General features: G+C 53.5%; 6 protein-coding genes across 6 annotated transcripts; 3 read left to right on the top strand and 3 right to left on the bottom strand.

Annotated features, from left to right (window-relative positions):
* The first annotated feature begins 89 nt into the window (after positions 1–89).
* On the top strand, positions 90–1,375 carry BO95DRAFT_444818 (putative pyrimidine 5'-nucleotidase). The gene is made up of 4 exons (XM_025586974.1): positions 90–203; positions 275–410; positions 551–976; positions 1,066–1,375. Exons 2-4 carry the CDS (start codon positions 395–397, stop codon positions 1,227–1,229), a joined length of 606 nt encoding a protein of 201 aa, XP_025440376.1. The 5' UTR covers positions 90–203; positions 275–394; the 3' UTR covers positions 1,230–1,375.
* A 106-nt stretch (positions 1,376–1,481) lies between these two features.
* BO95DRAFT_444815 (alpha-amylase) lies at positions 1,482–3,711 on the bottom strand. The gene is made up of 4 exons (XM_025586973.1): positions 3,230–3,711; positions 2,271–3,173; positions 2,052–2,103; positions 1,482–1,984 (listed from the first exon to the last, which is right to left on the bottom strand). The coding sequence occupies exons 1-4, from the start codon at positions 3,326–3,328 to the stop codon at positions 1,539–1,541; spliced, it is 1,500 nt and encodes a 499-aa protein (XP_025440375.1). The 5' UTR covers positions 3,329–3,711; the 3' UTR covers positions 1,482–1,538.
* Positions 3,712–4,005: 294 nt separating this feature from the next.
* Positions 4,006–8,239, top strand: BO95DRAFT_433657 (putative dynactin; the record flags this gene model as incomplete). The annotated part of the gene is made up of 2 exons (XM_025585106.1): positions 4,006–4,443; positions 4,514–8,239. 2 exons carry the CDS (start codon positions 4,006–4,008, stop codon positions 8,237–8,239), a joined length of 4,164 nt encoding a protein of 1,387 aa, XP_025440374.1.
* Positions 8,240–9,681: 1,442 nt separating this feature from the next.
* Positions 9,682–15,698, bottom strand: chsE (chitin synthase class Va). Its single transcript, XM_025581029.1, has 4 exons — positions 15,344–15,698; positions 15,094–15,282; positions 9,800–15,039; positions 9,682–9,741 (listed from the first exon to the last, which is right to left on the bottom strand). The coding sequence occupies exons 1-4, from the start codon at positions 15,454–15,456 to the stop codon at positions 9,710–9,712; spliced, it is 5,574 nt and encodes a 1,857-aa protein (XP_025440373.1). The 5' UTR covers positions 15,457–15,698; the 3' UTR covers positions 9,682–9,709.
* Positions 15,699–19,362: 3,664 nt separating this feature from the next.
* Positions 19,363–25,092, top strand: csmB (putative chitin synthase). Its single transcript, XM_025581028.1, has 4 exons — positions 19,363–19,786; positions 19,840–23,442; positions 23,492–24,780; positions 24,832–25,092. Exons 1-4 carry the CDS (start codon positions 19,488–19,490, stop codon positions 24,927–24,929), a joined length of 5,289 nt encoding a protein of 1,762 aa, XP_025440372.1. The 5' UTR covers positions 19,363–19,487; the 3' UTR covers positions 24,930–25,092.
* Positions 25,093–25,265: 173 nt separating this feature from the next.
* On the bottom strand, positions 25,266–25,952 carry BO95DRAFT_465574 (uncharacterized protein; the record flags this gene model as incomplete). Its single annotated transcript, XM_025589148.1, has 1 exon — positions 25,266–25,952. The coding sequence occupies one exon, from the start codon at positions 25,950–25,952 to the stop codon at positions 25,266–25,268; it is 687 nt and encodes a 228-aa protein (XP_025440371.1).
* Between the last annotated feature and the right edge of the window lie 688 nt (positions 25,953–26,640).

Raw genomic sequence — 26,640 nt, 5'->3', positions numbered from 1 at the left:
TTATTTCTAGCGCATATCCCGCTACCCAGACCCTTTTCTCGACCCCGCGATTTCTGACTCCCCTCCGCGCTGTTCCAATCCCTCGGAATCACCGCCAACTGCCCCAGTCCCGACGAACCATGACCACCACCACCAACAATCACCAGTCGGCCAGCGCGCCACGGGATCCCAGACCAATCTTCTTCTTCGACATTGACAATTGCGTACGATCTCCCTTCTCAACATCCCCATGGGTTCACGTTGACTGACCGCCGTCCCCACTCAATGACTGCAGCTGTACTCCCGAGGTATACAACACCGAAATCTCAACTCCACCATTCCACGAAAGTAAGCCGAAACCAACTAACCGGGCCCCGCGATCTGCGCGCGCACAGAATGCAACATTCACGATGAGATGCAAAAGCTGATCAGTGAGTTACACCCATAACTACAACTACAACACCGACAACCAACAACCAACAACCACAACCACAACTCGAACCCCCACGCTCAACCACTCACTGTACTGTACACCTCACTAACCGAAAATCCAATCTCCTTTGCACAACAGACGCCTTTTTCATCAAGCACCTCTCCCTCAGCACCGAAGATGCGCACCACCTGCACATGAAATACTACAAGGAGTACGGGCTGGCGATCGAGGGGCTCACGCGGCACCACAAGATCGACCCGCTCGCATTTAACCGCGAGGTCGACGACGCGCTGCCGCTGGACGAGATCCTGAAGCCCGACCCGCAGCTGCGCCGGCTGCTCGAGGACATCGACCGGAGCCAGGTGCGGCTGTGGCTGCTGACGAACGCCTACGTAACGCACGCCAAGCGCGTCGTCCGGCTGCTCGAGGTCGACGACCTGTTCGAGGGCGTCACGTACTGCGACTACTCGCAGACACCCCTGGTGTGCAAGCCCAGCCAGGTGATGTACGACAAGGCCGAGCGGGAGGCCGGGGCTTCGAGTTCGGGGGAATGTTATTTTGTCGGTAGGTTGTCTTTCGTCCCTGGCGTATTGCCTTGGACCTTGGAAAGGAAAAAGGGGTCATGCTAATATCTTCGGGATTGATTGGTATAGATGATTCCGGCTCAAATTGCAAACACGCGGCGGAGCGCGGCTGGGCTGTGGCCCATCTCGTCGAGCCGGGCGTCCCCGCCCCTCCCGAGCCGGCTTCCCAGTTCCAGATCTCCAGCCTTGAGGAGTTGAGGACTTGTTTCCCTCACTTGTTCAAGCGGTCCTGAGCCCTTTTTCTCGTGATTGTATAGAAGCATTCCTTCTTCTTTCTCTTTTCGCTTATAGCATAGACTTTTCATATAATTACACGGCCCACGGGCCTTGAAGACGCTATGAAGAAGACGAATGACGCTGTTTGATATCAGATTCCTGGGTGCTGTTTGGCTTTGAATAAACAATATATATCAATCAAGTATGGGCAGCTCCAAGTGACGTTACTGCAGCATTATGACTAAACATCCAAGCTGAGCCCACTGTCCCCTCCATCGGACCCAGTCTCTCCATCTTCCGTCTGTATAAAACGAAACCAAGAACTTTCAGAACCCGCACAGCCCTGACCCATTCAGATACTTAACCGGATAGAAGACCTTGGGCGCGCCTCCGACGAAATCCACCGGGATCACGCCGCCCGTCGCCGAGACGTGCCGCTCACAGCCGAGCATCTCCATCACCTCGGTGCCCGGGTGATACATCCGCGTCACGTTGACCTGGTAGTTGCCAGTGGCGGTGGTACTGCCGCGGTTGGAAAACGCCGAGACGATTTGCATCCCCTCCGTGCCCTTCCGGGTGATGTAGGTGGATCCGTCGAGGTAGAGGGTCTCGCTGTGGTTGGTTGGGTAGCCTTGGTCGATGAGCAGGGCGTGGCTGCGTAGGTGGTTGAGGGTCTTGGTCAGGATCGTGGTCGTTGTTGTGGAATTGTCGGTTGGCAGGGACCAGAGGGGGGAGTTGGGGGTGGCTTGGTTGTGTTCTTGGCCTTGGTAGACTGGTTTGTGCCGCGGGGGTTAGTATGGATTGTTGGTGGTTTGGGAAAATGCTGGGACTGGGCTTACCCATGGGGATTCCGTCGGTAAGGAGAGTGAATGCTAGGGCGTTTTGAGCAAGCTGGATCATGTTAGACTGGTATGAGGTTTCAATTATGCGCTGGATAGAGAGGGGGGATGGGGACGGGGATAGTCTTGAGCATGCGGGTTGGGCGAGCTATGCACTGCAGCATAACGTCTACGTGTATATGGGCCAGTCGGCGATAGGGAGTAGGAGGAAAGGCTTACTGCGGTATCATTTTGGATGGAGACAAACCGCGGGACATCGTGATTCTCGGCGAACGTCGCCAGATGGGTGTAGTTGTCACACTTCTCGATGGCCGTCTGCAGACTGTTCACCAGCCCAGGCATGTCGCCGGCGGGCGCGAAAGCCATGGTGATGGGCTTATAGACCGCGTAGTTGACCAGGCCCGAGACCGCCTCGTCGTACTGGCACATCGTGGTGGCGTCGACCGAGTCAACCTCTCCCAGCGTGAAGACCCCGGCGGCACGGGTGAAGCCACTCAAGAATTCGGGGTCCATGTGGTTTGTTGCAGCGACCCGGAGCCCGTCGATGGAATAGTTGCTCACGAGTTCCTGGACCCAAGTCTGGAGCATGGTCGAGACGCGCGCGTCTTCGGTCTTCAGATCGGGCAGCGCGACGGGCTCGCTGGACAGCCAGCAGCTCTGACTTGTGGTTGCATCGCCTGCCTCGCTGACGTTGCAGTAGGGATGATAGTAGCCCTCTTCGTTGAAAGGGTGCAATCGCGAATAGTCGATCACTGAGGAGGTGACGGTAGTGTTGTCGGTGTCGACGGCTTGCGCCATGTTGTTGAGCACCACTTCCACCATCAGATACATGTCCCGTCGGTGTAGCTCATCCGCCAGCGCTCGCAGGTCTTCGGCTGTCCCAAAGTGCGCATTCAAGGCGTACAGGTCTTGCGGCCAGTGGCCATGCCATGCCTCCCCTGCCGATGTGGTCTCGGGGATATTCTCGACGACTGGAGAGATCTGGATTGCTGTAAATCCTAGGTCTTGAATATAGTCCAATTCGTCGATGATACCGGCCCATGTACCCCCGCAGTATTTGGTGGGATCGCATGATGTATCTGGTGCGTTATTGGGGCGCGCGAAGCGGTCGGTCAAGACTTGCTAAGGAGGGGATGAGGATGCTATGCACAGTGGAATCAGAAGGCAGAGAGACATACATAGATCGATCGCTGTGCCCAGTCATCGGTCGAGGGAGCTGCCAGTGCTAGGCTGGCTATTGTGGTTAGAAGTCCACCTGTGTACATGAGGCGGGCCATCTTGTACAGTCTTGCTGGGAAGATTGACCGATGTCTGGTGGTGTAGAGCTGGAGGAGAACTCTTAGGTATTTAGAGGTCCAGTGGATTCGCCGGCTGAATACCAGAACAAGCAGGAAGCGATCGTGATGTGAGGAAGCAGAACTCTGGCTCTCCCCGTAAAATTGCTGGATACTGCATCTTATATATGGTAGTCGAGCCCTTGCTGTTTAGATACAAATACTAGTAGTACTAAGGCTTCATCTCATCAATGAGAGTAAGATGTTTGGGTTCGCCCCTCACCTTTTGGGTGAGACAGACGTGCATACAACAGTATGAAAACCAGGCAGCTCAGCCAGTGGGCTTCAAGAATGTGGCAACAGTAAGGGATGGAGAAAAAAGAAGCAATGTACGGAGTAGATTTAAATTATGTTGTTGTCGGCCTCGAGCCGTAATGCGGAGGATGTCTGTGCATGCCTCAGGCCCATTAACTTTACCCCTGTCGCGTCCTCAGGCCTCTCTCTAAGGCTAGCAACAATCAATCCACTCTCCGTCCCGTCAACAACAATAACGAAGTACTCCGTACCAACTTACCATCTCCATTCTCTCCCCCTCTTCCATCCTCTCTCCCCTCCTCTCTCCTCCTACTAGGGCAACTCTGCGTCTGTACAGGGTCTCCCACCCTGACGCATGCTTCAAGATGGCTGAACTAATCACCGGCCATGTGGTCACGCTCACCGACGGTCGGCAGGCCACCGTTCGGTTTGTGGGCACAACACACTTCGCGCCTGGCGACTGGGTAGGCATTGAGCTCGACGAACCCACGGGGAAGAATGATGGCGCCGTACAAGGCGAGAGGTACTTTGACTGCGAGCCAGGATTTGGCATGTTTATTCGTCCAACTGCCGTCGACGCGATCATTGAACAACCGCCCGCACGGCCACCACCCAAGCCCGCCGCTCCGAAAGCTATCACCACCGCTCAACCCACTCCGGCCCGAGGCAGAGCTCAGAGCGGCATTGCCGCTGGCCTCAAGAAGCCCAATGCGATCGCAACCGCCAACACCAAACGACACAGTGCCGGTGCGGCAAGCCCGCCTTCCGCGCTGCGAGGCGCCGCTCAGCGCTTGTCAACAAAGGTAATGCATGCATGCCTGCGGATGGGCTGGTCCGGAGAACTCTCAAGCTAATGGCTGGCGCTTGCTATAGTCTCCTACGAAGTCTCCGACGAAGCAACTGTCGGGATCTGGGCTTTCCTCCAATCGTTCCTCTCTTAGCAGCACTCCGCGACCCGCCGCAGCCACCCCCAAAGCTCGCCCGTCTATTAGTTCCAAGACATCTATGCCCCCTCCGCCGCTCCCATCAACAATCAATCGCGCCTCTCGCTCTTCGATATCAACACCCGCATTCAAGACGAGAAGACCGAGTTTGCACGCTACCGCATCTGCGCCGACGGGGCTGGCGAAACGTCCTGCAGTGCGACCAACGGTCCCCGGCAGAGCGTCGGAAGATGTGGAGGGTGAAACGAGCCCTCTGTCAGAGGACCCAGATGCTGAAACACTGGATGTCGAGGGCGACGGGGATCAGGATGACCCGGGTCTCAGGTCTGCTAGGCCTAGTCCGGGCGCCTCACGGACAGTGAGTGGCAGCCAAAAGCAGCCACAGCCTTCGTCGCAGCGTCTTTCGACCGGTGGCGCTGTATCGCGAGAACTTGATGAATTGAAAACCAAGCTTCGAGTAATGGAGAAGAAACGAGCCGACGATCGCGAAAAGCTGAAGAACCTAGAGCAATTGCAGTCGGATCGGGACAAGTTTGAGAGCATCATCCAGAAGCTGCAAGCAAAATACCAACCTCAGCAGCTCGAGATTGGCGAACTACGCAAGAGATTGAAGGAGTCGGAAGCTCGGCTGGAGGAAGTCGAGCGCCTTCAAGCCGAACATGACTCAATCCTGGAAATGGCTACGTTGGATCGTGAGATGGCGGAAGAAACGTCCGAGATGTTCAAACATGAATGTGAGACACTGCGACTGAGGGTTGAAGAGCTGTCGCTGGAGGTCGAAGTCCTCCGAGAAGAAAACGAGGAGCTTGGACAGGCCATGACCCCCGAGGAAAAGTCAAGCCACGGATGGCTGCAGATGGAAAAGACGAACGAGCGTCTCCGCGAGGCCTTAATCCGTCTTCGCGACATGACTCAGCAGCAGGAGGCCGAGCTGAGAGACCAAGTCAAGGAGCTCCAGCAAGACCTTGAAGACTATACAGCTATCAAATCTCAGTATGAATCGACGAAAGAGAAATTACTTGTGTCCGAGAACAATGTTGAGGATCTGAAGCAGCAGCTTGAAACCGCGCTGGGCGCCGAGGAGATGATTGAAGAACTGGCAGATAAAAACATGCGCTACCAGGAAGAGATCAACGACCTCAAGGCTGCAATCGAAGATCTGGAGGCATTGAAAGAGATCAACGATGAACTCGAATACAACCACATAGAAACAGAGAAACAGCTTCAGGAGGAAATCGATTACCGGGAGAGTCAGTGCAATGAACAAAACCGGAGAATTAATCAACAGGAAGAAGTCATCGAAGACCTCGAATACACCTTGGTCCGTTTTCGAGAGCTGGTCTCTACCCTGCAAGGCGACTTGGAGGACATGCGCGCATCGCAGCAAATCTCCGAAGCGGAAGCTACCGATCTCACCACGCGCTCTCGTGCCATGATGGACCTCAACTTGAAGCTTCAGGCATCCGTTTCCAAGGCGCAAACCAAGACAATCGATATCGAACTTGGTCGTATGGAGGCGGAAGAAGCAACGCAGCACTTGTCAATCCTCAAATTGTATCTCCCAGAGTATTTTGACAGCGAGCGTAATGCTATCCTTGCGCTTCTCCGGTTCAAGCGTGTCAACTTCAAAGCCTCGTTGATGAATAACACCATTCGCGAAAAGGTTGCAGAGCAAGCCTCGGTGTCTACCGCAATTGAAGAGGTCTTTGTGGCGAGCGAAGTAATGGAGAGGTTACAATGGATTGCTGCTCTCTGTGATCGTTTCGTCAACTACATCAACACCTGTTCAGCAGAGAGTTTCGGCAGCATTGCAGGCGCTCTGTTCGAGCTCGAGCCCGTGGAACGCACGTTGAACTTTTGGATCGAAGGGTTGAAAAAGAACGAAGTGAACCTGAAGAAGTGTGCAGTTGAGCTACAGCGGTCTATTTCCCTACTCGCCCATCTTGCTGAGACCCTTCTGCCAACGACCTTGGAAACATTTGCGGACGAACTTTGCATGCGCTCCATGCTGGCCCAGTCTTACATCGAACACAGCGCTTCAACCATCTCGCGGCTGAGGACCTTATTCCAGTCAAAGCTTGCGGTACCGGAAGGAGGCGACGAAGAAAGCGCATTCCTCTACAACAAATTGGAAGGGATCGTGACACAAGCCCGTGGACTGAAAGTCGCCATGGGAAAGATCTATCGCTCTCTGGAAGAGCTCCGCTCCAGGTCCCTTGCACTTTCACCCGATGTGGCCGGCCCATTCAAACAAGCCGAAGAAGCAGCCAAGGATCTCTCTGCTTTGACCCGACAACTCGGGGAGACGATTGTGATTATCATCATCGACGAAAGCCGAACTGGGCCTCTGACCCTGGAGGAAGCACTGAAGACGATGTCCCAAATCTCTACACTCTATGCACAGCCTTCCGAAACAGGCAGCGAAAGCAGCGACGCAACGTCTCTTATCTCCAACCGACTGCGTAGTCTAGGCGGGTTCCTCGAAGAGCTCGACTCAATCACATCCGATCTCTCGATCACGTCTGAGTTCGAGAAGCGACCCTCCCCTTGGACCATCCGCGCCGAAGAACTCAAATCCAACAAACAAAACTCCCCCGACGCGGACGAGGAGATCCGCCGGCTCAAGAACGAAATCCATGAAGCCTCCACCGCCCTTGGCGTAAAGGACAAGACCATCGAGGAGCAAGCCATCAAAGTCGAACTGGTCGAGTCCCGGATGCGCGACGCCAGCAAAAAGGCCTCGATGGTCAAAGACCTGGAGGCGAAGATCGAAGAGCTTCAGTCGGCACACTCGGATCTGGAATCCACTCTGCACCAACAGCGCGCGGGGATCGAAGCCCTCGAGACCGAACGCGACGAGCTTAAGACCCGCCTGGATAAGGTCAAGCGCATCTCCGGCACGACAGGCGCCACGACGACCGCTGAAGGTGGCGTGGTGATTGACGCCGGCCTATCACTTGCCACGATGCGGGAGAACGAAGCCCTCCGCGCCGAGGTCGAGAGCCTGCAAGCCGCCGTACGTTACTTCCGCGAGGAACACCGCCGCGCCAACATCCTCGACCCGTACTCGATCCAACGCTCGGCGGACCTGCACTCCTGGCTCGACGTGCCCCTGACGCAGAGCCACGTCTCCTCCCCGCGTCGTGAGAAGATCCAACACACCGCCTCCGAAAGCCGCGACGTCTTCACCCATCTCCTCAAACTGACCCAGGAATCGCACATCTGCGACCTGAAGTCCACCGCTCCTCCGACCACCAGCACCGCCTCCGACCCAACCAGCACCACCACAACCACACGGGTCACGTGGCGCCCCAGCAAGACCAAACTCCGCTACCACGTCCTCCAACAACGCGAGAACTTCGAGCAGTGGGCCGACTGGCGCGACGAGATCATCAGCCACGAACGCGAACAGGACCGCGTCGCCACGGCCAAGAAGGAACGCCTCGCGCGGCGACACCACGCCGCCACGAAGAGCTCGGTCTACGGCGCCGCGGCAGGGTTCTCCCAGGGACTGGGCCATGGCATGATGGGTCGCGCGTGGCAGATCCTGGGAGGCATGGAGCAGCACGATAGCGCGGGCGGTCGCAAAGCCGGTGGTGGGGAGAGAGGTACGGTGGTTGGTGGGCTTGACATGGGCGTGGGGTCTTCTTTCTAGGTGACATCGTCATCGTCGGTCGGCCCCTCGAGCTTCGATCCCTAAGTTTTTCTTTTCCTGTTGGCAAAGATTCTGCCTCCTGCCTCGTGGGATCGACAGAAGGTCCCAATCTCATCCCAACCAGCGGGCGGGTGCGCAGCGTCACAGCCCCTTTCCATTCCAGATGAATGAAGGGTCCAGTTAGCTTAAGCCACCCTACGCCTTCCGCAAACCGCTACGCGTGTTCGACGTCCTATCTTGCAGGCCAAGCACAGCGACGAATACCCAACACATGCGCAGCGACCTTTCCCATCGGGTACCCCTCGGCTCTTCCGATCCCCAGATCTCAGTCCCACTTAACTGGGTACGACAAGTCCCCCAAGAGGCAATCAGTCACTATAACTGCCCATCGCTTTTACGTACCACGCTCTATCACCATGTGCTGAAGCTCCCAGCAGATAAGAGAAAGCCCCACATCAATCAACTAGGAGGAGACTCATGATGTAAATGATACAATCCATCGACCAGCGCGCACAACCCCCTTTCGCACGGCTGAAACCGCATATCGCAACGTACAGTACATACCTACCATGATGAACATGACTGTGGCATACATCTAAGCGTGCAGTGCATCACACCTGATTTCATGTATCTATTCAACGTGTCAATACCTTGTAACATACATATATATGCGCATGAACATGAAGAATCCTAGTTCGAAACCTAATGTCCTAGTCCTTGTCCCAATGATACTGCCCAGATAATCTGACCCCGTGATTTGACCTATGAACTACGCGGATTCTCACACAGGAATTGGTCATTCCAGCTTTTGTCAACCACCGAGACCATCAACGAATCAGTTCCATGTTCTGGAGATAGCAAATCGTCAGCACGACCAGGTAACTCCTTACTACACAATAACTCAATATGAGACCCCAAAAATAGCATTCGAAATTTTTCGCATCAATCTATGTACGCAATGATCATCAATATGGAAAAAGGATAGTAGTTATCCACCAACCCACGAAACTCATCTAATATGGATGGGAAATGTCTAATAAGATAGAGATAGAGGATTTGACACAAAAGTAGCAATGAAACAGCAGGAAAATAAAAGCTTTGTCCGCTCAAATAATACATCCTTGAGGCGCAGGAAAGGAGGCAGGAATAATAAAATATGCCACACATGTGGTAATGTACAAACGCCGATGCCAAGAGATAAATGGAGCGAAACAAATCAATGGAAGATAACAACACAGCCGAGAAAAAAGTGGGAACATTTCATTGGCAACCGTGTCAGAGATGGCAAGAGATCAGGTAGACATGAAGGTTCAGATTGGGGGGCCCAGGTGGGAAGGGGAGAGAGCGGCGGCGATGCGCGACGATCAATCACAAGCAATATTGATCATGGGAGGAAAATATCGCCAAGACGGTAGTAAGGGCGCGTTTATCATGAAAATCGAAGAAGAATTACAGCTATGCGATCTTCACCTAGAGGTGACCGGCGAGAATGGCCTCAGTAGCTGTGAAGAAGTTAGTACCATAAACTTAACCCACAAAGGACCAAACAAGGCTTCTTACCTGAGTTGATGTAGGGACGCTTAGCATCCAACGCGACACCGAATCGTCGCTCAAGCTCCTGCTTGATGCTCTTCTTCGTAACCGTCATTAGATCCGCCGTGCGGAGGATGTCCCGGATTTCGGCCAAAATAGCATCGTCGCTAGGCAGATGAGACAGGTCTTCCATCTCCATGTCCATGTGACGGCTCATAATCTCCGACTGGGCCAAGGACATCCGGGAGGAGTAGCGAGGCATGCCGAATTGAGACATGGGCCGCGAGGGCGGGAACCCGTACTCAGATTGCATGGGGTGGTAGGACTTGGTGGCATAAGATATGCCGGAGACCTCGGAGCGATCGTCCCGAGAAGTTTGCGCCTCCCACAGTTCGGCCTGATACTCGTCCCACGTCTTCTTCGGAATGGACGCCGGATCGAACTTGCCCTCATCTGAAATGACGACCTTGCGACCTTTCTCTCCAGTGATAACACGGGTGTTACCCCAGGAGAAGTCATCCATGTGCCAGAAGGAGTACAAAGGCAGAGCCAGGGAAGAGATAGGGAGACCCAACAGGTAGATGAGCATCCATCCGAGCATTTCCCACTTGCGACGGAAGATGAAGATGAGTGCCTGAAGACCGTAGATGGCAGCAAGGAGAACAAAAGTGGTCCACGGAATAGTCGAAGTATCGGTGACAAGGTAGTAGATCAAGTACGCGATATAAGCCAAGGTAACAGGCTGAATGACGGTACTGAGCAAGTCGACAAAGACGATGAAACGCATACTGAAACAGCAGAAACCACACAGCTGCTGCAGAGGCACCAACTCCATCAAGTTATGGACGGTTGAGTTAATCCAACGACGACGCTGCGACAGGAACACAGCGAAGCTCTCAGGCGCGATAGTCCAGGCCTTGGCAGCGATGATGTATTTGGTCTTGAACTTGGGATGAAATTTCATCAAGAGTGTGGTGAGATAACGATCTTCACCAAGATGCAGCAGGTTCTTCATGTGGAGTGTATCAACGCGAATTTCGGAGTAGGCATCGATAACCTCTTTGCTGACGAACAGAGGCTTTCCACTCTCCGCAGAGCGAATGCGGTACATTGTAAAACAACCGGGCAGACAAGTGACTGATCCGAACAGACTCTCAAATGCCTTGATCATGTTGTGTGAGATGTAGTATTCGTAGACTTGCATCATGGTGATGGCCGAGTGTTTAGCGTTAGACAAAGCAGTTTCACCGCAAAGACCGATGATTTGAGTATCAGCCAACAGCGTAGAGACGAAGCGTGTTGCTGCATCCGGGGCGACAACAGTATCGGCATCGACCTGTAGAATGAATTCATAGAAGGTAGGGTTGACACCGATGATGTTGCGGATCTGGTGATACATTTCCAGCTCCATCGGACTCATAGCCAAGTTGTAGTGTACGCGGTTCAAGAATCGCATGAGTACCATCTGAGAATCACGCTTTCCACGGTTACCAGGGCGAGCCACCTCGGAAGGTTTTCCAACTTTGACAACAACAAGGAAGGGGACAATGTGACCTTGAACCTCGTAGAGACCTGAATAGATCTTACCCATATTGTGCTGCTTCTGTCCTTCGCCCAGACTTTCGAAGCTGAGAGGCTCGGGATCGACAGATTCTGGGACTCCTAAAATATCCAGGACAATTCTTGGGGTAGGACGATCGTTGCCTTGTCCGATAATCATACCATCGCAAATGACAACAAGGAGTTTCCGCTTGTCATCATAACGCATGCGAGCCATGGAATCAATGGCACGGCGCAGAGAGTCTTCGTCTTCCGTGTAGGCTGGAACTTGACAGATGATGAATTTATCAAGATTCTCCGGGAGATTCTTCCTTGTGAACTGCAGGGCAGCAAGGAACTTGAAAACCACGACCGAAACAATGAAGATGGAGATTGCCAGAATGAAGTATCGTGCAAACAGACATTGAGCCGAGTTACGGGTATCGACATGACCCACGAAAAAGAGATTGTCCAAGCACAGCTGCATGCGCTGGCGCATGACGTCGGTAATTTTCAGGTTCTCCCAATACTTCGTCAAATCTCGACCTGGAAGGTCCTGGAAGAGAGAGACGACCAAAGTACTCATAAAGTCGCGATTGACGTCGGCAGGGACCGTCTTGCCCTCCGGGGCTTCCACTCTCCGACCTCCTGCAACGTACGTCGTCAAATCATAGACCTTGCCGTTGATACTTCCAATGTACTGGGACTTTTCACCAAGGGTCTTGATGTACTCTGGTGTGTAACCGACCCAACCTTTGAAATAATTTGATCTGAGTGAAATCATTTGCTCCTGGAACCAATCCGGCCGGTAGTCATTGGTGAAATAGCGGAAGTCGTGGTACTGCATGTTGGTATCGGTGGAACTGACAGTAGTGGCAGAGCCTGAGACGTTGGTCGCTGAGTAGTCCAAAAGCACTGTAGGATCCACTTCTCCTGTCGTGCCGGGGCACAAAGCTGAGACTTGTACAGGGAACAGACCGGTGGCATCCGTGCCTGCGTATTTCTTGAGAGCCGTTTCAGGCACGATATCGGGGTAGTGTGCGGGCATGAATTTGCCCAAATTGAAAACCACACCCCGAACTGCGACGAAAGAGTTGTGTCCATCTTTGCCATTGTGCGAAGACAGCTCGGCAGACGAGTAAACGTGCTGTGTGGGACAGATCAAGGAAGGAAAGACAACAATGAAGAATATGGCGACGAGACAGCAGAACCAGATGATCAGATTGATCGCGAGCTTTTCACGCCAGGCAATTCGCACATCCTTGCGCTTCATACGACCGAGGAGTTTGATGGTGAAGTCAGGGATGTACCACGTTAGCAGATAGACAAGGAACATCCACCTTTTGCGACTACCAGACACAGGTATATCTTCGATCTCCTCCATGTTCTTGTCATTGCCCTTTTCCAACATCTGCTCACGGGTATCCAGATTCCGGAACATGTCCCCGGAGTTGAAGGCAGAAGCACCAGCCTCGGAGCGTCCATCGAGATCGCGACTACCAAAATACCCTTGCTTCCCTTCCTCGCCGTATATGAAACCACCCGGCGACTGGTCCGCTGGGCCAAGGAGTCGGACTTTGGAATCATGGTAGTTCGCGGTCTGCGGGTGAAGCAGACCGTCCCCGCCTTCGTCGGAGCCTTCACCCGCAGCGTAGACGGGAACCACGCGCTCGCCGACCTTTGCAAGGTCCGCCCAGCAACGTTCGCTGAGGAAGACTCCTGTGCTGCCGACTCGGGCTTCATTCCCCGGCCATCGCTTCTCATCAAGGACAACCTCCGCCTTCTCCCTGTCGCTTCCCACCACAACATTGCCAATCTCAGCCAGGCCCAGGAATTCCGCGAATGGGAGGAAGACACTGAAGTCTGCATTCCTCAGTCGCTGGCTGATTTCCGTAATGCCGAATGTCTGTACTTGTGCGCGGACACATTTGCTGTCAAATTGATTGGCGATACGTCGATCATTGGGCTTCAGGCAGAAAACGAAGTAAGGATTCAAGTTGGGGGAGCTCAGACATTTATTGACAATGTCTAACGAAGACAGGAACTGTCCGGCAGCGCCCTGGATGCCACTTGCAATCATGGCGCTCTTGCGTCTTCCGGAACTCTTCGATGTACTGTCAGCCTGACTCTCAACCTCATCTCTGTCCTCGATAGGCGGCGGTGCATCGAACATGGGACGGGAAGACGGGCCGTTTTTGCGCCTGGCCATACTGGGCATACGCAGCGGCTTCGAGCTAACTTGCGCTTGTACAATGGCGGTCTTCTCTTGGGGATGCGTAACCGTGTGTAGAGCCTCCTGGCCAAACAGATCTCTCACAAATTCGCTGTTCGTGGACTTCATGAGATTCATCAGATCTCCGGAGATCATGTCACCGTTCTCCTCCAGAAGACCATGGACAGGGTATTCGACTTCGCCAGCAAAGTGCTTCACCGTGAACGAAGTGCGTGCATGCTGTGAGACCACACCTGTGGCTTGGCCCGCGGAACCAACGGTGATAGCGGGGTTCTTGTTTTCAAAACGTCTTCTGACCGATTCGAGGAATTGAGAGTCTGTCCTTCCACGTCTAGTCTGGTCATCGAGGATACTCAACAAACCATTCGCGGGTTTCAACAGGCCTCGCACGGTATCAACGTTGTCGAAATAGCTCGTCGCTGGCACGGAAACCTCTTCCCGTTCCAGCATATCTGCCTTCCGGTCGAAGAAAGATTGCAAACAGAAATTGTACAGGGACTCCGTCGCCGCATTGCTCAGTAGCTGGTCCAACGTCGAGCCGGTTGCGCTGACTTGAGAGAAACCAGGGAAGTCGACGACCGAGACGGTGTTGGCCACACTGTCCTCAGCCGCGCAGATCTTCTGGTTGATGGTCTCAATCACATATGCCACCAGGAGAGAGTATAGGGTTCTGGCCAAATCATCCGCATTCTGCCGTGCCCCCTTGGGATCCAACATCACAGTGACGCGCTCCCGGCGGATGGTCTTCGTCTTGTAGCCAAAACTGGTCTCGAGTTGTTCCACACTCAAGCCCAGGAAGGCCGCAATGATGGACAAAACATCCTTGTTTCTGACGACGGTGACCTTCTCGCCACCCTCGTGAGAGTATCCGCCAGATTCCTCCGCGCCGGTCGTCGTGGCCTGTCCGCTCACGAAATCAAGCTGTCCCAGATGCAGGATCGTCGCCAACATCTGACACAGTTCCGCGATTTCACTGCGGGGGAACTCCAACTTCCTCAATGCGGTCTTAAAGTGCTGGAATCCATCGGCGTCGTTGATTCCCACCTTGAGCTGGGTGGGATGACCCAGATATCTCCATCGCTTGTGACCGATCGAGGCGGAAGACAGCTTGCCGGCCGCGGTCGAGACGTGGATCGAATTGTCGAACCCTAGATGGGTCTTCTCGGCAGCACTCGTTCCAGCAAGGAGATAGTAAAGGACGTGAAAGCTTCGCTCTCCAGTAGGAACGGAAGCAATGCGACTGCGCTCAAGTCTGTGGTCGATAATCTTACCACCGATTAAGGTGGGGTTCACTGATGAGGAACCATCGTACTGGAGTTCCAAGAAAAGTCCAGCTTTGGATGCTGTCGGTGTGGTCAGGGACTTGGTTGTCGTGAGGGTGTCGAAAACGAAAGCAGCGTATGACAGCTTCGAGGAAAGAGGGGTGGAGGAGAACGAGAGGAAGGCCGAAACGATGTGAGAACGAAGGGTGGTCTTTCCAGAGCCACTCTCACCACTGAGTCATCTAGTTAGATTTCGTCCCCACTGCGACGGCCACAAAGGGGCTTACAGGAAAACAATGGCCTGGTTCTCTCCCCGTGCACCGAGACGAGTGAATGCCCGCCTGGCCAGGTCCTCCGCCTCTCCCATAGCACTGCCCTCTTTGTCGCCATCGGGACCTTTGGCGGATGAGGTATATGTGTTGAGACTAATCAAAGCTTGCGATGACAAGCGAGCAGTTGGTAATCCGACATGGAATCTACAGTGTGCCACCGTTAGCAACCTGAATGTCTTTGACGAGCTTTGATGGGCTTCATTACCGGCTGGCTAAGTGTGCAGTCAAATGTGTGTCAGACTGCAGATGTGAAGGTAATGACGGTAGTGAGGACTGTGCATGAGACGGGGTGTGTCCCGCGGTGGTATGTGCAACCATGTTCGCGGTGTTGACGCCTCAAGACCCAAGTCGTGGGTCAAGCGACGGATGCTGAAGCTGATCACAATAGCGACCTCAAAGGTATCTTAGAGGTGGGAGCAGGTGGATCAATGTCGAATCCAGTGGAATCCTTTCTTGCTATGCTCGGCCGAAGTAAAACGCGTGTTGTTGTTCCGGGCCTAGGAATGTTGCGATTACCTCGAATGGACAATGCTTGATACTCAGTCAAAGTAAGATAGGTACATTTCCTGCACTGATCATAGCAATCTGCGCTAGAAACAAAATTCGGATGATGCTCCAACTTCAAAGTCAAGAGAAGCGACTGGAGTAGCCCGCAGACTTGGGGGCAGATGGGAGGGGGGGGGCGCAAGCTGGTTTGAAGCGATTGTAAATGGCGGGCGCCAAGTGAGATGAAGCGAGCGTCGATGAGGAGGGGGGGAATGGGAAGGAGATTAAGATTAGGATTATCAGATGCCAAACACAATCACAAAAACGGCGAAGGAGCAACAGAGCGATGGAAATTCGAAGGAGGAAGAGGAAGAAGCAACATCAGTGAGTGAACAACGGGTAGCTTTTTCTGGGGACAGACAGACAAGACAAACGCATCGGACAATGTTGATAAATGGAATCCACTCCTGGTCCAGTCTGGTAAGTATATTACCGTATGGGGTAAGTCCGTATGGATGGATCTTTTTATGGGCGGCGGGGGGAAAGGGAAGAAAAGAAACAGACGGGAGAGGGAGAGAGAGAGAGGAAAAAAAGAGGGGACTTCAGTTTGAAAGTTACTAGTAAATTGGTAAAGAGCTGGGGTTACGTATTTTTCATTCACCATCCTTCACTATCTCTTTTTTTTATTATTAGCTTATCGATTTTTCTTCACTAATTGCCGGGCAACCTGCTCTTACGGTAGTAGTCTACACATTAGCAGCAGCCTTTCTTCGGTCATTACGAAAAAATAATAGAGCATCTATCCCATCCCATGCTGCTAGGGGAGAATTATTTTTGGAGGCTGCATCCTGCACCTGACAGCCGAGGGCCCGCGGATCCGAATCCAGGTGGAGGGCTGTACAGAAACCGGTTGGGCGAAGCTTCCCTGGGAATGGAATGGTCTGGTCTCTGGCTCAGGTTCGACTGGCTGACTGGCTGACCTCAGGTTAGGGTCGGGGGGGCCGGGCCCTGAGGTACCAATCGTTTCAATTTCAATCTATAAACACACGCTGTAAACAAGACCCATAATTACCATTGGTCTTGTCTCTGTGTTTTCCCGCGAGGTCTCAGATAGAATACCTCTTCGCTCTGCTCTACTGCTGCCCGCCCGCCCCCCTCGAGTCAGAATTAGAATCAGCAGCTGAGAATGTGAGACGAGGGCTGCCCATCTAATGCTGGCGCAACAGAGACAATCCCATGTCAATCATTCAGCGCCACCCGCGCAGAGTCGAAAAGGGGGGAGGGGAGGGGCTCCAACTTCCCTGACTGATGCAGTCGCCAGTCAGGGCGGGCTCGGGCGACGCGCGGATTCTTCCACGCATCGTATAGGATGTGGATGGTGAACGGGGGTGTGGTAGAGACAGTGGACTCGATAAAAACCCATGCGGCATGCAGAGAGCAGACGTGCAGTCATGATGATGATGGAGACTCGGGAAGCGGGCAGGATCTGATATGGAGATCCTCCAGAAAGAGAGACATTTGAGATCATAAGTAGTCAGACTCGAAGACTCGATCCAGTCTGACGGTGATGCCAAGTTTGGAGCACCACATTTTGTACCGTCTGTGGTTGGTGATCAGGATCATCCGGGAGACCCTGAGCAGTTAGCAGCACAATCCAACCCAAAAGGAAGAATTCGGGTGGAGTGGAGCGATCATTCGATCTCATTCCCCAATCCAGCCAAGCGTGAAACTAGGGGTGTTTTTGTGACCAACAGCATTGACGAGAAAAAAAGTGGGGATATTTTTTCTTCTTTTCTTTGCCCGGACCCACGAAGTTGGGGAAGAGGGAAGGGAAGGGAAGGGAAGGGACAAAATCCCCTCCCCCCTTTCGTTTGTTGTTTTTTTCCCTTCCCTCTCCAACAAAGAAGAGACAGGGTTCCTTAGTCAGCCGTGCACCCTTTCCTCCCTCTTTTGCCCCCCTCCTCTCTGTCGTCGGTACCCCAACAACACTAACTTCTGCAGCAGCAATTTACAGCAATCTATTGATATTGATGGGAAGGAGGCAATTCATGCGAGGTGGCTAGCAAGCGACATCGATATTACCGTAGTACCATTACAGCATCCGAGTCAGGCTTAACTTTCTTACACGTATCACCATGGTTTGGACACCTTGCCCGTGTAGTAGTCGGACTGGAGTGTGGATATCTGGTAGTCTGGTAACACACGAACAGACTCAGCACAGCATTTATTGAGCAGGCATAAAAGTGTCCTGCCATGACAAAAATAAGAAAAAAAAAATAAAAATGTAAAAATTAGAAAACTCCATCCACGGCCGCAGCCAATCCGGGATGAATTGGATGCAGAATTGTCTCTGAACAGCATATGACAGCTACCCCTCCATGCTGGAAAAACATCCAGAAATAGCAGAGCGGCGAGACTGCAGTGCGAAAGAGTGGCAAGACAAGGGCAGCCACCTTAATTGGCCTCTTGCCTGAGACAAGAACAGTTGTTGAAGAGGTGTGAGACAACACCAACTCAGTTTTGTTGCCAATTATAGGGTTTCCCTCCAGGGTCTAAAGCCATGGATCAATTCTACTCCGCCTCACCGATTGGCTGCAGCCAAAGTACGTTAAGCACGCCACATGACATTGGTCGAGCCTCGCTTGAAGGGTGGAAAAGATAGAGGAACCTTGAAGTGAAAGAGATACTGATACACACACATACACCCACACACATTGCACCTAGTAATTTATCGTCTTCCGGTGAAGAGAGCAATGGAGTCAGAGACACAATTAGGGGGGGCAAAGGGAGGTAGGTCACTAGTCAACTGTCCATTTGACCACCATTTCACCACCTGAGTAAGGTCTCCTGGCCCGAATACGGAGACTACGTTGACTACCCATGGATAGTTTCTGCTGCTTACTCCAGAGTAGTATCTGTCTCCTGCACTTGACCGCTTAAAGTTAGCTAGTTTGAGTGGCTAGTGGCTGATAGTCTCCTCTGGTCATTGCAAAATACCCCCCTGACAACGTTGAAACCCAAACTGTGCCCGCAGGTTGGCGGGTATCTAGCGAGCAAGTGAGCAGTCTGTAATGTGCAGACAGTTGCAGTACTAGCAGTACTAGTGTCGGCGGTAAGCGGTAATCTACCCGCGAGGTCCCAGTAATTTTCAAATCCGCTCCGACCCATACGACCCATGCTTACTTGCCCATACCCATACCTGACTATCCCGATCGAGCTAAGCTCTGACTGGTAACTTAACAGAGAGAGACAGACCAGAGAGAGAGTAAGTATTGGGACAAACAACATTCGATCAACTCGCTCCTCTCTGCTGCCGCTGCTGCTTTCTTTCCTGCGCTGTTGCTTTGCATCTTCATCTTGGCTCTTGTTTCCTCCATTGCTGCTTGTCCTGCATTGTTTAATTCCTTTTTTTGTGCAGTTCTTCATCTCTGTCGCTATCCTATCTCCTCATCTCCCTCTAGTCTTTCGCTTTCTCGAGCTATTCCCCCCCCTCTCCAAGCATTCTAATCTTAATCGATCGATCCTCCAACATTCGCTACCGACTACCGTCCCTGACACTCGCTCAGACGACATTCACCTGATACATACTCGAGACTTGATAGAACTATTTTGATCGGACTTTTCAATATTCACATAACACAACACGGTTTTATTTTAACCGACAAGCTACAGTCCTACAACCACCAAGACATGCTCATGGCTTGATCGCCCGCCTTTGAATCAGCCAACCCAAGACCCATGCTATAACCAGCCACCCAGCCTATACATTTATTGGACACTGGATTGGGCTGCTTGGGCAACTTCTTAACCAGAAAGTATATTGACTTGACTGTTGTGAGCTGCTGTGAACAGGAACAACAATCATGTCCACTCGCTTTTCCGTTTACTCGGGCCATTCCGCTGGCCTATCGACCTCGCGGCCAGGTGCACACTCACCGAGCCCTGTAACAACAACCACACTTTTGAATGCGCTGCATGCCTACTACAACTCCGCTCAAGCATATCAACTCGACGCAGCAACAAGCCTGGTGGTGAATACATGGGTCACAGCCTCGCGGGCCACCTCAAACGGCCAGGATGGAGGCACGATAGACCGTGAGATCGCGCTCCGGGCGTGGGAGCATGCGCGCCGACGAGCGGAGGACGGCTGCATTGTGCTCTGGTATGCAAGATCCTGCTGTGCACAAACTTTCGCAGTCTGCTAACCTACAACAGCTCGGCACACCAGTCGACCCCTTCCATCTTGGAACCATTCCTGGCGGCACTGCCACTTTCGACCCCGAGTGTCACCTTCACCGCGCTTACGGCTCTTCGACCCTTCGTCTCCGCGGTGACGTCCTTCAACCCTTCTTATTCCCTCTACTCCGCCCTTGCTGCTCGCTACTCCTTCAATCTGAAAGGGGACATTGTAGGATTGACGTTGTCGCTGTCAACATCCGGGATCAATGTACGCAAGGGACTTCTCGACATTGCCCCGGAGCCGGGCTTTCGTGCGTTTGACGTTTTCTACTACCTCCTAGCCTCAGTGTCCACCCCCGCCGAGCGCGAGTTCCTGAACCTGAAGGACGCATCGGAGTATTCTCTGCTGAACAAGTCCGGAACCTACACCCCACCATCCTATCTCCCGACAGCGGACGATGCCGCTGCCGCAGAGGATTTCCGGGCCGCGCTCAAGGCCATCGGCATCAAGGGAGCCTCCTTGCGTGGTCTACTGGCTACACTGGCCGGATTGCTGAAGTTGGGCGATGCGGCAGGATTGCTCGTCGATCAGGAAGACCTCGAGGAGGCCTGTGAGGAGGTCGGCGGCCTCCTAGGGATTGACCCGGAAATTCTAGCCCGCAAGTGCTCGACCGATGAACGGGAGGTGCTGATTGCTGGAATCTACGAAGCCCTCGTCGATTGGGTGATCGGCAAGGCGAACGACGCCATTTCGAGCGAGCTCCAAGCAATGCTAGAAAGTAGCCCCAGCATGAGCGGTGGCTCCGGCCTTGGAGGTCAATGGACTGACGACGATACCGTTGCTATCACGGTGGTGGACATCCCTCGACCCGCCCTGGGCAAAGCATTGGCAATGAGAGAAGTCTTCGACGATAGCATTGGTATCAATGCGGAAATGAAGGAAGACGGCGTCAGCGTTCCTGCGGTTGGGCACGCAGTTTCCAACGACGTGAACGCGGCAGTTGCACAGGTCGAGCCCGACCTTGGCATTACCACTGGAAATGCCTGGCGCGAACGTGAATACGAAATCGCGCGGCGACAGGAGGTACTCGAGAAAGTTGGCTTCGAGGTTGAAGGGGACTCTTTCCTCCGACGCCTTTTGCTGCCCGTCGAAAGCGAAGGTATCACGGTTGGCCAAAAGGGCCGCTTCGATCTCATCAACACTTTGGGAAGTAGCAGAGTGTGGCATCACATCTCTCTGCACCCAACGGACGAGCTTCCCCAGAATCTTAACCCTTCCCTCCCAGCTGCCGGCTGGTCGGCGGCGGCAGTCTCCCGTCAATTACGCGAATGGCGGTTTGCCGAATGGGCTAACAGACGACTCAAGCAACTCGACTTCACCGCGGATTTCGATGTGGATGAGTTCGTGAGCCGTTACCACCGACTTGGCTGCGCCGACGGCAGAGAAGGGGTCGAAAGCTGGTTGATGGAACGAGGATGGACCAATGGCGACGCAGTCGTCGGTCACCAGCGTATTTGGATGCGAGAGGGCGCTTGGTGGGAGGCTGAAACGATGCTCGATCTCAAACCGGACGAGTCGCCACCAGTGAACCCGTTTATCTACGGCAGCACTATGCTTGATCCGCATTACGCCGGAACTCCGGTCGTAGAATCGACCAGTCTTCTGGGAAGCCGGGATGACCTCCTTCAAAGACAAAGTACTCTCGTGCCCAGTGTTCATGGTGGCCTGGCCAAGTCTATTGCGCCCAGTGTCCCCAACACGCTTCACATGAGTGGAGGCGACTACGGCCTCGGCAGCAAAGGCGATACGAGGAAATGGGACGAGGATTATGCCCGGTACGAAGGCGAGCTTGATCCGGAATTTGGAGATGGCAAGCACATCGAGAAGAAGCCCATCACCAAGGTGCGGCGTGCCTGGGTCGCCTTTGTGTGGGCGTTGACCTTTTGGATCCCCTCTTTCGCCCTCCGCTGGTTTGGTCGCATGAAACGTCCTGACGTCCGGATGGCCTGGAGAGAGAAGTTCGTTCTCGTCTTCCTTATCCTGCTGTTCAACGGCATTGTCTGCTTCTATATCATCGCTTTCGGCGATCTTCTGTGCCCGAACAAGAACAAAGTCTGGAACGAAAAGGAGCTCAGTTGGCATGTGGGCAACAATGACTTCTACGTCAGTGTCCATGGAAACGTATATGACATCAGCAAGTTCTGGCGTAAACAGCACAGTGACAGCAGTATCGAGACGACTACCAGCAACATGAAGCCGTTCGCCGGAGAGATCCTGGATCCGTACTTCCCTCCCCCACTGACTCGTTTCTGCGGGCACTTTGTCACGGAACAGTCAATTCAAATGCAATACAACGACACCAGCGCCATTGAATACCCCAATGCGGAACACAAGTGCGGTCCCTATGAAACGCCAAGCACGACCACGGCGCTGCACAACATCACGTGGTATGAGGACATCTTCCTACCCAAAATGAAGGGGTACTACAAGGGACCTCTTGTCTGGACCCGAAAGAAGGTCAAGGAGGAGGCTGAGTCAAGTTCGCGGTACTGGGTCATTGTCAATGAGAAGATTTATGATCTGACGGATTATTTCTACACGGCCGATTTGTTCGATGATAGCAACGGTTATGACTACCTTCCCAGCAGCGTGACCACGCTTTTCAAGAACTATGCCGGTGAAGACGTCACGTCGAAATGGGGAAACAGCACGGATTTCCGTAACGCCCAGACTTGTCTGGACTACGTTTTCTACAAGGGCAAAGTCGATTTCCGCAACAGCCCGAGGTGTACGGTCAACAACTGGATCTTGTTGGCATTCACGGTTATGATCTGTGCTGTGATTGTTGTCAAGTTCCTTGCCGCTCTGCAGTTTGGTACCAAGCGTCGTCCTGCTCCGCAAGACAAGTTCGTTATCTGCATGGTCCCTGCCTACACCGAGGGTGAGGATGCGCTGCGGCAGGGTTTGGACTCGCTTACTGCCCTCGAATATGATAACAAGCGGAAGCTCATCTTCGTGATCTGTGACGGTATGATTGTCGGTGGTGGTAATGACCGGCCAACTCCCAAGATCGTGCTGGATATCCTTGGCGTGGATCCCAAGATCGATCCTCCTGCGTTACCCTGCAAGGCCATCGGACAAGGAAACGAGCAACTGAACTACGGAAAGGTATACTCTGGTCTCTACGAATATGAAGGCAACGTGGTTCCGTACATCGTTGTGGTGAAGGTCGGTAAGGAGTCGGAGCAGAGCAAGCCCAAGCCTGGCAACCGTGGCAAGCGTGACTCCCAGATTCTGTTGATGCAGTTCCTGAATCGCGTGCACCATCGCTCTCCCATGACGCCGCTCGAGCTTGAGATCTTCCATCAGATCAACAACGTGATTGGCGTTGACCCCGAGCTGTACGAGTACTGCCTGATGGTGGATGCCGATACTAGTGTGCGGGAAGATTCACTGAACCGACTTGTGGCTGCATGTGCCAATGATGCGCGGATTGCCGGTATTTGTGGCGAGACCAGTCTTCAGAACGAGGAGCGGAGTTGGTGGACGATGATTCAGGTCTACGAGTACTACATTTCTCACCATCTGGCCAAGGCATTCGAATCGCTTTTCGGCACCGTCACCTGTCTTCCGGGATGGTAAGTCACTGACCCGAGTGTGTCTGAATTGCTGCTAACAGGTTTTCAGTTTCTGCATGTATCGCTTGCGCACCGCCGACAAGGGTCGCCCGCTTATCATTTCCGATCAGGTCATCGTCGAATATGCCGACCCTGAAGTGGACACCCTTCACAAGAAGAACCTTTTGTCTTTGGGAGAGGATCGTTTCCTGACCACCCTCATGACGAAGCATTTCCCTCACATGTCCTACAAGTTCATCCCCGATGCCTACGCCAGTACGGCCGCGCCCGAGACATGGTCCGTCCTGCTTTCGCAGAGACGTCGTTGGATCAACTCCACCATCCATAACCTGGTTGAGGTTGCGGCCTTGAAGGATATGTGTGGCTTCTGTTTGTTCAGTATGCGGTTCGTCGTCCTGGTTGATCTTATTGGTACGCTTATTCTTCCGGCTACGTGTGTCTACCTGGGATACCTGTTGTATCTGGTTGGAAGTGGCACGGGTCAGTTCCCGATCATCTCGATCATTATCTTGGCGGGTGTGTATGGTCTCCAGGCGATTATCTTCCTTCTCAAGCGCCAGTGGCAACACATCGGATGGATGATCATCTATCTGTGTGCCTACCCGGTCTACAACTTCGTTCTGCCGCTGTACTCTTTCTGGAAGCAGGATGATTTCAGTTGGGGTAACACGCGTGTTGTGATCGGTGAGAAGGGAGACAAGAAGGTGGTGGCGGTGGAGGAAGACAAATTCGACCCGCGCAGCATTCCGCTGCAGCGCTGGGACGACTATGCTCTGGCCAACAATCTCCCCGGCCGTCGCGGCGACTTCGGCATGAGCCAGGAGAAGCTGTACTCTGGGCGTTTTGGTGACGAGATGGCGATGGAAATGGACGACATGCACTCGCAGTATTCGTCGGTCAAGCCGGCGTCGACGATCCTGACGGGCTTCCCCGGGCAGGGTCGCCACAGCAGCCCTTACATGCCACCGCAGTCGCCGGCACCTTTCCTGAACACGCCGGGCAACCGCCAATCGCATCTGTCCAGCTTCACGAGGTACACGGACAACCCTCACCAGAGCAGTCACAACGTGTCGCGCCACATGTCGATGGGCAACTTGAGCCAGTTCCAGGACAGTGGGATGGCGACGAACCGCCACAGTGTGGGATTGATGCAGAGCACGGAGAACCTGCTCGGTGGGCCGCGACCCAACTCGCGCAGTCCGGTGGGAGGCTACTCCTCTCGACCGGTGAGCGCGTTCGATTTCCGCGGGGGCAGTGGGCCGGACGAGGCCTCGATCACGGAGGCGATTCGCAGCTGCTTGGCCGAGGTGGATTTGGACACGGTGACGAAGAAGCAGGGTAAGTGATTTGCCTGGGTGGTTGTTTCGGTCCCTAACTAATCTGGCACAGTGCGGGCATTGGTTGAGCAACGATTGCAAACGACGCTGATGGGCGACAAACGGGCTTTCCTCGACAAACAAATTGACCACGAGCTGGCCAATATGTAGTGATCCGTTGGTCGGGGTTACTTGTATTTTTGCCATTTGTTTTAACACATACATAGTATTTTCGGGCATGCACGGTGTTGGGTGATTACTAGCGACTAATGGATGCGGTGTATACAAGGTAGTTGCGGGATGATCAGACGTAGGGTTGATGCATGTAGTGATGCAGTGTGTGTACTGCTGGTCATGACTGTCAGTAAGTGCTGTGTACCTGCATAGTGTATGCATCAATCCATGACTGCAGATTTACAAATAGACAAGATAGTACCCCGCAACCATCATCATCACGACCAACATTGCCCCTCAATCCAACTCAAACCCCAACCCCATGAAGAAGAATCACCACCACCGAAACCACCCACCCCTCCCCTTCCCAAGATTCTCGTTATCGGCATCGTCGTCATCTCCACCCTCCTCCTCCCGACCTTCGTCCCGCTCATCTCTCCGCACCTTCCCAGCCCCAACCCCATTCACAACCCCAGCATCCCCCTCATCACCAAAATCAACCCCCTCCCCCCCAGGATCCTCCCCATCCCCATCCCCACCCCCCGAACGATGCTCAACCAACCGCAACGTCTCCTCCACCACCAACAGCTCGCGCTCAATCACCTCCGCCCAGTTCTGCACGTCCCCGATCTCTTTCAACGCGTCACGCGCCGCGTCCGCCGTCTTGGCCAGCTGGGCGTTCTGCTTCGCCAGCGCCGCCGTCGACCCCGCCAGCGCGTGCTCCTGGCGCTCGAGGGCGGCGGCGTTGTCGTGCAGGATCCGGGCGCGCTCGCGCAGGTGCGTCTCGTGCGCTTGCGCGGTGCTGCGCAGGGTGGCGGTGAAGGCTGTGCGGGCTTCGGTTGCTGTGCTTGTAGAGGGGGATGTGGTTGAGGCTGAGGGGTGGGAGGTTGGTGGGTTTTGGGGGGTGTTTTGGGGGGGGAGAGGATTGGGGGGTGTGGTTGTGTTTGCGGGTGCGGGTGCGGGGGTTGTGGTTGTGGTTGGCGTCGTGGTGGTGGTTGTGGTTGTGGGGTGGTCGGGCATTTTGGTGTTGTGTTGTTTGTTAAAGATCGGGATGGTTTGATCGTAGGGGGGTTTCTATTGTGGTTGGTTGAGTGGACTTAGTGATGGTGATGGTGATGTGGTGGAGATGAGAAGATAGAGCTTGACTTGACTACGTAGACTACATACTAGCTTGTTAGAGATGGGCACATCCTAGTCAGTTGCATGTGATTTATACTGCTAGAGATAGGTCAGTCGGTGTAGGTACAGTACACTGTTCTACAGCTTATACTCCATCTTGGTCAATTGAGAATAGGACACTCTATACAGCACCTCCTCTTTGTAGCTATGAATTGTTTACTTCAATAAGGTAAATACTACTTTACTACTCATGAATCAACGATTCTAACCATGGAACAGGAACACCCGCCCCGCCCCGCCCGCCCCGCCTTGCCTTGACCTTCCTATCTACATCGTATATCCACAGCAATCCCCTTGATACTATCAAGTCCACGCAATCCGCACCTCTAAAAAGAATCAGAAACACAGGGATGTCTGTCTAGCGCAGGATTCCCGCCCCCAAACCCACATTGACCGTCAATCTCACCACGCCATTCTCACCAGTAATCCCTAAGAAGCCCAGCCCAAAGATACCGGAAGTACGCGGCCTTAAGCACAAACTCCGTCCACCACCACCACCACCACCACCACCACCTTATACACAACCATA

This window comes from Aspergillus brunneoviolaceus (genome assembly GCF_003184695.1).
Source record: "Aspergillus brunneoviolaceus CBS 621.78 unplaced genomic scaffold BO95scaffold_50, whole genome shotgun sequence".
Classification (NCBI taxonomy): Eukaryota; Fungi; Ascomycota; class Eurotiomycetes; order Eurotiales; family Aspergillaceae; genus Aspergillus; species Aspergillus brunneoviolaceus.
The sequence above is the reverse complement of the archived record's forward strand: the minus strand, read 5'-3'. Positions and strand labels throughout refer to the sequence as shown.